This window comes from Sander vitreus, chromosome 13 (genome assembly GCF_031162955.1).
Source record: "Sander vitreus isolate 19-12246 chromosome 13, sanVit1, whole genome shotgun sequence".
NCBI classification, from domain to species: domain Eukaryota; kingdom Metazoa; phylum Chordata; class Actinopteri; order Perciformes; family Percidae; genus Sander; species Sander vitreus.
In genome coordinates this window covers 819,715-829,714 of record NC_135867.1, presented here as the reverse complement: position 1 = coordinate 829,714, position 10,000 = coordinate 819,715, and the positions used below count along the sequence as shown (strand labels likewise).

The window sequence follows — 10,000 nt, the reverse complement described above, 5'->3', positions numbered from 1 at the left end:
TTGGGCTGATCAGTCTCCCTGAGTTTACAAAAAAGTTCCTCAGAACACACCGAAGAGACGAGACGTAATACGTCTCCATAACAGCAGGCGGCGCTAATCTGGATTGTCGCCCAAAAATGAAAACCGGCAGCTGATTGGACGAACGCGTCACGTGGGTCTGGCTGCTCCAGAAACTCAAAGCCAGACCGTCATGGCGTCTCGTTCAGAACACGATCTCATATCGTCCTAAAATAGTTCACCGTAACGTGTTTCTGGAAACATTTGAAGAGAGAAACAGGCCGTGCAGCTGCTGAATCTTCATTTCACATCAACAAAGGTCAGTTTAGAAGATGTTCGTCAGGTTTTGAGAGACTCTAGTCACGCTCATCCCGCTCCTCGTTTCCTGGTCAGCTCTCCACCAATCAGATGGGTCATTGAGTCCGACTGCCGGCAGTGCCCGCCCCGCTGATTATACACGTCAAATCGGCCCAAATGAAGGCCGACGGCCCCTCGGACGGACGACGGCACGGAGCACACCGACCAGACTCGAGGCACCGACCTCGCCAGACTGAAAACTGTACCGTTCTACGAATACAAGCAGGCGCCATCTTGGTAAAACTGTCATGAGCGGTCGAACCACAAACGGCGTGCAACGTGCATTCAGTTCAGCTAACGGTACAGTCTTTATAATCTATCTTTTTAATAAACTTCCTGTACACTGACAAAGTTCTCAATGCTTCAGTGTTTCTTCGGACCCTCATCATGCTACCGTGGAAGTGTGGTGATATTTTGAGTCTTGTTAGTGGTATAAAAATAGAGATTTACCATCTGCCCCGAAGGCTAGCGTTAGCAGCTAATCAGCGGTTTACGTTAGCTTGTTTAAAGCTAGAGACGCATTAGATTAGCATGAAAACAGATCCCAGAGAACGGTTCACTCGGTACACATATGTTATTAACCCCTATGTTCATTTTGCGCCGGAATTGTCCGTTAATGTTGAACCCTGACGTATCTACTGAAGTTGGTAATCTCTAACCCTATAAAGGTGTGTGTGTGTGTGTGTGTGTGTGTGTGTGTGTGTGTGTGTGTGTGTGTGTTAGCACCTACTGGCTCATCTGTCCCATCAGAACCAGGTTGGGTCCAGTTCCAGTCAGAGTGGCGATGCCTCCGATGCTTGCGGCGTAACACACAGACAGCAGGAGTCCTTTACTCATCCTCCTCCTCTCGTCCTGCTCGTCGCTCAGCTCCTCCAACTCCATCTGACAGCAGACTGTCTCAGCCGACACCACCACCACTACCACACAGCGTTTGGAGAGTCATTTAAACGGCCGCTGTGCATGTTTCAGTTTATTAAGTCAAAACAGAAAAATACTTCTGCACATCTATTACGTGAGACTGAGTCGTAGTTGGACAAGTAGGTCAAAAGTTGAAAAGAAACTCCCGCACACTGTAGGGGCCCTATTTTAACGATCTGAGCTAACGGCGTGAAGCGCCTGGCGCAGGTGCGTTTAGGGTGTGTCCAAATCCACCTTTGTTAGTAGAAAGGGTCCGTGTGCCGGGCGCATGGTTCAAAAGGGTTGTACTTAGTGTCTTCATTAATCAGAGGTGTGTTTTGGGCGTAACATGCAATCAACCAATCAGAGATCATCTCCCATTCCCTTTAAAAGCCAGGCGCGTTTGGACCTTGGAGCATTGCTGTTATGATGGAGGATTTGCACCGTAATGTTTGTATTTGTAATCTTCTGCATGTGTGTGTGCTGCTGTGCGTCCCTGTGTGTGTAACAAGCATAGTGTGCGCGCTGTGCACGAGCCTAGGAGCATTTTACTAATGCTCTGTTAAAATAACAATGAAATGCTGCGTTATTGACTTTAGACCAGGTTTTTGTTGGTCAATGGTGCCATCACTTCCCACTGCCTCAAGATAGCAACACGCCCAGAATGCTCCTGAACACAACTCCCTGTAAGACCAGCACGCCCAGAATGCACCTGAACACACCTCCCTGTAAGACCAGCACGCCCAGAATGAACCTGAACACACCTCCCTGTAAGACCAGCACGCCCAGAATGCACCTGAACACACCTCCCTGTAAGACCAGCACACCCAGAATGCACCTGAACACAACTCCCTGTAAGACCAGCACGCCCAGAATGCACCTGAACACACCTCCCTGTAAGACCAGCACGCCCAGAATGCTCCTGAACACACCTCCCTGTAAGACCAGCAAGCCCAGAATGCACCTGAACACACCTCCCTGTAAGACCAGCACGCCCAGAATGCACCTGAACACACCTCCCTGTAAGACCAGCACGCCCAGAATGCACCTGAACACACCTCCCTGTAAGACCAGCATGGGCCACAGATGGGTGCAGGTGCATTTGCTGTTTAAACGACGCGGGCGCTGGACGGGAAACTGACAACTGCGTCGGTCTTAAACTAGCAAAGACACTTGTGTCAGGCTTTGTGCTGCGCCGGGTGCAAGATAGGGCCCTAAAACTTGCAACAACAAAAGTAATAGTAGGCAATATTTCGATACTAGACCATCATCAGGTAAATGGTGTTACATACCCAGAAGCCATCTTTTAAGGCGGTGACTGTCTGCACCAATCACCAACCTCCACATGGAATAAGGCAAAATTACATAACACACATTCATGTTTTCATTACTATAGATAGGGACTACATTTAAATACAACACTCTATAGCTACAATAATATATCACACCAGAGAAATCTACAATAGATGGATGTCGATTTCTATAATAAATAAGATACACACGAAAAAATAAAATGCATTCATAGATACAGTAGATATGTTTCCAAAACCTGCTGGTACCTTATCCACAGTGTGAGGGAGTTCCTTTGCACATTTAGTTCATTAACCCTTGTGTTGTCTTCTGGTCGACCATGCATTTGTTGTCCTTCTGGGTCAAAATTAACATAACATAATATTTTTTGTGTTTTTGTCACTTTTTTTCCACGTTTTCGATGCTATTTTTCACTAACACCAACTTCTTACCAATAGTTTTAAAAGTATTTTTGGAATTCATGGTCAATAAATCTCATTTATAGGAGATTAGACCTGATTTTGAAATGATGAATGATTTTGACTAATAGAGGATGTTGGTGGAGAATCACAGACGTGTGGATGTCAAAGTCCTTCGGCAGAAAAGGCAGTCAGACTGACTCCCCGAGGTCCAAAAAGTGCCTCAGAACACACCGAAGCGACGCCGATTTGAGCGTACGTTATGCGCGTGCGCGAGACGTAATACGTCTCCATAACAGCAGGTGGCTCTAATCTGTATTGTCGCCCAAAAAATTAAAACCGGCAGCTGATTGGACGAACGCGTCACGTGGGTCTGGCTTCTCCCCGACCATAAGGGCGTCTTCATTCAGAATACGATCTTGTATTTTACGAAAATAGTTCACCGAAACGGGTTTCTGAAAACATTTTAAAGGTCCTATGACATGCTGCTTTTTCGATGCTTTTATATAGGCCTTAGTGGTCCCCTAATACTGTATCTGAAGTCTCTTTTATATAGGCCTTAGTGGTCCCCTAATACTGTATCTGATGTCTCTTTATATAGACCTTAGTGGTCCCTTAATACTGTATCTGAAGTCTCTTTTATATAGGCCTTAGTGGTCCCCTAATACTGTATCTGAAGTCTCTTTATATAGGCCTTAGTGGTCCCCTAATACTGTATCTGAAGTCTCTTTTATATAGTCCTTAGTGGTCCCCTAATACTGTATCTGAAGTCTCTTTCCCGAAAGTCAGCCTTGGTGCAGAATTACAGCCACTAGAGCCAGTCCCACAATGAGCTTTCCTTAGGATGTGTCATTTCTGTGTCTGTAGCTTTAAATGCTATTGAGGAGGAGAGAGGGGGGGGGGCAAGGTGGAGGGTGGGGGTGTGGTCTTGACAAACTGCCACTTTGCTCGTTTGAAAGCCGTGATGTCTCTCTCTCTTTCTCATGGGTGGGCCAAATTCTCTGGGTGGGCAAAACAGAGAAAGGGGAGGTAACCTTTCCCCTTATGACGTCATAAAGGGAAGATTCCAGATCGGCCCATCTGAGCTTTCATTTTCTCAAAGGCAGAGCAGGATACCCAGGGCTCGGTTTACACCTATCACCATTTCTAGCCACTGGGGGACCATAGGCAGGCTGGGGGAACTGATATTAATGTTAAAAAACCTCATAAAGTGACATTTTCATGCCATGGGACCTTTAAGCGAAAAATAGGCCATACAGTTGCTGAATCTGTCTTCATTTCAGATCAACAAAGGTCAGTTTAAAAGATTTTCGTCAGATTTTGAGAGGCGTTCGTCAGGCTCATCCCGCTCGTCATTTCTGGGTTAACACTCCACCAATCAGATTGGTCATTGAGTCCGACTGCCCGCCTTCTGATTCAACATGTCAAATCAGCCCAAATGAAGGCCGACGGCTCATCCGACTGACGACGGCACGGAACAAACTTGAGTCACCGACCTCGCCAGACTGTTCGAAGGCCGATTATTGGGTTGGTGTGTCTGGGCCTTAAATTGAACAGAAACCAATTGCTGCTTGTTAGGAAGACAATCAATCTGACAACTTCCATTCGTAGACAGGTAGATTACAGATTTTCTTTGGTTCCCACAGGGAATCTTTGCTGTGGACTCACCAGGCCCACTGTCGTTGCACTCTGATGGAGGTTTGTCCTGTGGTGTGGGTTTCCCAATCTCCTGTCCGTCCATCTGACCCTCTGAAAACACTTCCTGCTCGGAGGACATGTTTTCTCGTAGGTCTCTGGGTTTCTCTGAGTTGCTTTGTGTTGGGGTCGCCCCATTCGGACCTGCGAGGAAACATTCAGAAGTTAAATGCCAGACCAAAGAAAGACTTGGGGACTTACTGAATCCATAGTCTTTCACGTAACATTAGATTTAAAGATTAGACACATATTGGGCCCTATCTTGCACCCGTCGCAGCGCAAAGCCCGGTTCCAGTGTCTTTGCTAGTTTAAGACCGACGCAGTTGTCAGTTTCCCGTCCAGCACCCACGTAGTTTAAATAGCAAATGCACCTGCGCCCATCTGAGGCCCATGGGCGTGCTGGTCTTACAGGGAGGTGTGTTCAGGTGCATTCTGGGCGTGCTGGTCTTACAGGGAGGTGTGTTCAGGTGCATTCTGGGCGTGCTGGTCTTACAGGGAGGTGTGTTCAGGTGCATTTTGGGCGTGCTGGTCTTACAGGGAGGTGTGTTCAGGTGCATTCTGGGCGTGCTGGTCTTACAGGGAGGTGTGTTCAGGTGCATTCTGGGCATGCTGGTCTTAAAGGGAGGTGTGTTCAGGTGCATTCTGGGCGTGTTGCTATCTTGAGGCAGCGGGAAGTGATGGCGCCATTGACCAACAAAAACCTGGTCTAAAGTCAATAACGCAGCATTTCATTGTTATTTTAACAGAGCATTAGTAAAATGCTCCTAGGCTCGTGCACAGCACGTGCACACTATGCTTGTTACACACACAGGGACGCACAGCAGCACACACACATGCAGAAGATTACAAATAAAAACATTACGGTGCAAATCCTCCATCATAACAGCAATGCTCCAAGGTCCAAACGCGCCTGGCTTTTAAAGGGAATGGGAGATGATCTCTGATTGGTTGATTGCATGTTACGCCCAGAACACACCTCTGATTAATGAAGACACTAAGTACAACCCTTTTGAACCATGCGTCTGGTGCACAGACCCTTTTTTCCACCGTCAAACTAAAGTGGATTTGTACACGCCCTAAACGCAGCTGCGCCAGGCGCTTCACGCTGTGTGCTTAGATCGTCAAAATAGGGCCCTTAGACTTTTAAAAATCTGTTGTGACATCACACTTACAGGATCTGAAACTTTCTGAAACAATTAAACAATTACGCTTCTACAGCATTTACATATTGATTGAACGGATGTGCAATGAATCTTTTCTCTTTTTGGTGCCTTGCTCAAGAGCACCTTGGCAGTGCCCAGGAGGTGAACTGGCTTCCTTCCAGCTACCACTTACTTCGGTCTGTAAGTGTTGTTTTTGCTGTTTCGTCACTATACTAGAAAGGTAAATGTTGCAAGTATCTCACTATTACTATCCTCATTCATATTTTAAGATGCTACAAGTGATATCCAGCTACAACAAAGCCTGAAAGTCAGAAGTTAGAATGAAAGTTTTCAGCCAAAAGCGATCTCAAATCCAGATTCCAAACCAAAACGGGTCACAAGTGTTTCCAAATGTCTCCGGTTTAGGGGCTCGTAAACCCCAGAGCAGGGGGAATGAGAGGGGGAACACCAGATCAGGGGGAACGAGAGGGGGAACACCAGAGCAGGGGGGAACGAGAGGGGGAAACACCAGATCAGGGGGGAACGAGAGGGGGAAACACCAGAGCAGGGGGGAACGAGAGGGGGAACCCCAGAGATGCACCAGAGCAGGGGGAATGAGAGGGGGAAACGCCAGAGCAGGGGGAACGAGAGGGGAACACCAGAGCAGGGGGAATGAGAGGGGGAAACACCAGAGCAGGGGGAATGAGAGGGGGAAACACCAGAGCAGGGGGAATGAGAGGGGGAAACACCAGATCAGGGGGAACGAGAGGGGGAAACACCAGAGCAGGGGGAATGAGAGGGGGAAACGCCAGAGCAGGGGGAATGAGAGGGGGAACACCAGAGCAGGGGGAATGAGAGGGGGAACACCAGAGCAGGGGGAAACACCAGAGCAGGGGGAATGAGAGATGTAAACATAGCAAAAGATATTCCTTTTTAAACCAAAACGTAGCAATGTAAATGTAGCCTAAGGCACATCAACATTAGCCTCGTGAGATCGTCCCGATCTCGCGAGCTCCAGTTTTCCACTCGCAGATCAGTCTGGCATCTTGAAATAGAGAGAATTTGGACCCGTTCGCCAAACGACCGACCAATCAGCGTTGGTTTTGAGGCGGGTTTAGGTGTGACGCAACGAGAAGCGACTGTTCAGTCTAAACAACGTGGCGGCTTCCACGGATGAGATGAGCGTAGCTATCGCGCAAGTTGTATCCGAATTAGAAAGTATTCCTTCATTGAAAGAAGAGCAAAAAACGGCACTGGAGGCTTTTCTCGGAGGAGAAGATGTCTTTGCTCTTCTCCCGACTGGTTTCAGCAAGAGTTTGATATATCGTTGATCTGATTGGTTGATTTAGCCCGTCTATCACCAACATAGGTGGTGATAGACAGATGGTTTATCCAATCAGCTAACCAGGATTTTCGCCCCTTCCCAAAAGATCTCCAACGGAAAGTTCCCAGATGGATATGCCGAGCAAATGCCAAGCAATCCATCTGGCGGAGTCAGGTTATTTCAACATTGGCTTCACAAGTTGCTCCTTGGCCTAGATAAATCGTGCTCTACAGATTAGTCCAACATGATGTGACATGAAGATTTAAGTCTTTGGGATACTGGGCCTAAAACAGGATGCCTGACCTATGTTGAATTCCAGCAGGCAGCAGAGTGCATCAAACGTACCGTTCTCCAGGACGTTGGGAGCAGCATTTTGCTGGATGCCACTAGTTTTCTCCTGATGTTCCTGGTGTAGGTCAACACTCTGGCTCTGGCTCTTGGAGGAGGGTTTGGGGTCTACGTTGCCGTGGAGCTGGTTCAGGATGGCCTGGACGATTGGGACCATCATGGCAGTGGTGGCTGTGTTGCTGATCCACATGGACAGGAAGGCAGTCACTCCCATGAACCCCAGCATCAACCTGGGAGGGAAAGGAAGACCAGATCATCTCAAATGTGATGAGATGTGCTTCAACAATCCTAATCAATAACCAGCAGCGGAACTAGAGGACTTGAATACACTCAAGTACATTTCTCTGTCTGGGGAAGTCTGGGAATCTACAGTACATGGTTGAATGTAGGATTTGATTAGCCTCGTACTCCGTGACTCTCAGAGATATCCAACACAGTACCAGTCCTGTCAACCTGTTCTCACTCCGAATGGGCAGAGGCTGTATGTAGAGAGACAACGGTAGCGAGTAGTAGGAAAGACCGAAATTCCGCGTAGGGAGGTTGGTTGAGGGGGTGAATGGGTCAAACAACCCAGGACTTTCACCCAGGGGACCGGAGATCATGTCCCGCGTGTCACGGTTCCTAAACCCAATCATCTCGTTCTTCTTTACCTAAACCCAACTGTCCCGTTCGTCTTTACCTAAACCCAACTGTCCCGTTCGTCTTTACCTAAACCCAACCGTCCCGTTCTTCTTTACCTAAACCCAACTGTCCCGTTCGTCTTTACCTAAACCCAACCGTCCCGTTCTTCTTTACCTAAACCCAACCGTCCCGTTCTTCTTTACCTAAACCCAACTTTCCTGTTCGTCTTTACCTAAACCCAACCGTCCCGTTCGTCTTTACCTAAACCCAACCGTCCCGTTCTTCTTTACCTAAACCCAACCGTCCCGTTCTTCTTTACCTAAACCCAACTTTCCTGTTCGTCTTTACCTAAACCCAACTGTCCCGTTCGTCTTTACCTAAACCCAACTGTCCCGTTCTTCTTTAGCTAAACCCAACCATCCCGTTCTTCTTTACCTAAACCCAACTTTCCTGTTCGTCTTTACCTAAACCCAACTGTCCCGTTCGTCTTTACCTAAACCCAACTGTCCCGTTCGTCTTTAGCTAAACCCAACTGTCCCGTTCTTCTTTACCTAAACCCAACTGTCCCGTTCGTCTTTACCTAAACCCAACCGTCCCGTTCTTCTTTACCTAAACCCAACTGTCCCGTTCGTCTTTACCTAAACCCAACCGTCCCGTTCTTCTTTACCTAAACCCAACCATCCCGTTCGTCTTTACCTAAACCCAACTGTCCCATTCTTCTTTACCTAAACCCAACCGTCCCGTTCTTCTTTACCTAAACCCAACCATCCCGTTCGTCTTTACCTAAACCCAACTGTCCCGTTCTTCTTTACCTAAACCCAACCGTCCCGTTCTTCTTTACCTAAACCCAACTGTCCCGTTCGTCTTTACCTAAACCCAACCGTCCCGTTCGTCTTAAGCTAAACCCAACCATCCCGTTCGTCTTTACCTAAACCCAACCGTCCCGTTCTTCTTTACCTAAACCCAACCGTCCCGTTCTTCAAAAGTCAACAGTCCCGTCCCAGCGCATTTGGATAAAGCGTGTTTAGATCTGACGCTAAAGGAGACTTTTAGCGTCAATAACAACGCCAAAGGCATCTGACCAAGTGTCCGTATTTTACGTGATTCTGGTATCTGTATCGGGACATCTCTAGTTATAACCTCAGTTAGTAACTCAAACATTCAAGTGGTGAAGGAGAGGGCAGGAGATCAGGGGACTCACAGGGCGGGACGGACTCCGACCAGCAGCAGGACTCTGAGCGCGATGCGTTTGTGGAGGTTCCAGTGCTCCACGGCCACGGCCACCATTAGCCCACCCATGAACAGCATGTTGGTGTCCTTCAGGTACTGCATACACACCTGAGCAACAGCAGGAAGGATTTACTGCAGACAAAGTAACGTCAATACTTTCAGGAGACCTGGACCCTATTGTCCAATGTTATTGTGTCTAATGTGAGCAAAATTCTTTCTCTAAAAGTTCTGTTGTTGCCGCTGACAGACTCAGATTATTATTCTAAGTGTCTGACAACATTATGGAAAGGATCCCTACAGAGATAGACCTTTTAGTTAAAGAGGAAGATCCTTTTAGTTTAACATGAAACAGCCCCGAAATCACCATCACCAAACTCCACCAGACTCCATGTAAATAATCAGGACTTTTAGCGTGTATAGAGCCAGCATATCTCCACCAGACTCCATGTAAATAATCAGGACTTTTAGCGTGTACAGAGCCAGCATATCTCCACCAGACTCCATGTAAATAATCAGGACTTTTAGCGTGTATAGAGCCAGCATATCTCCACCAGACTCCATGTAAATAATCAGGACTTTTAGCGTGTATAGAGCCAGCATATCTCCACATGTAAATGGGTGAATTAAGGGTTTATTTCAACCAAACCAGAGTGGTGATTGTTGGAACAGTGGAAAGATGA

General features: G+C 47.4%; 1 protein-coding gene across 1 annotated transcript in view; it reads right to left on the bottom strand.

Moving 5' to 3' along the window:
- LOC144528184 (Na(+)/citrate cotransporter-like) overlaps nt 1-10,000 on the bottom strand; it is a 26,382-nt gene that overhangs the window by 15,255 nt on the left and 1,127 nt on the right. The window contains exons 2-5 of the mRNA XM_078266660.1: nt 9,292-9,428; nt 7,425-7,699; nt 4,629-4,799; nt 1,085-1,271 (exon numbers count right to left, since the gene is read on the bottom strand). Coding sequence (XP_078122786.1) covers nt 1,085-1,271; nt 4,629-4,799; nt 7,425-7,699; nt 9,292-9,428 — 770 coding nt within the window. The remainder of the gene's footprint in view (nt 1-1,084; nt 1,272-4,628; nt 4,800-7,424; nt 7,700-9,291; nt 9,429-10,000) is intronic.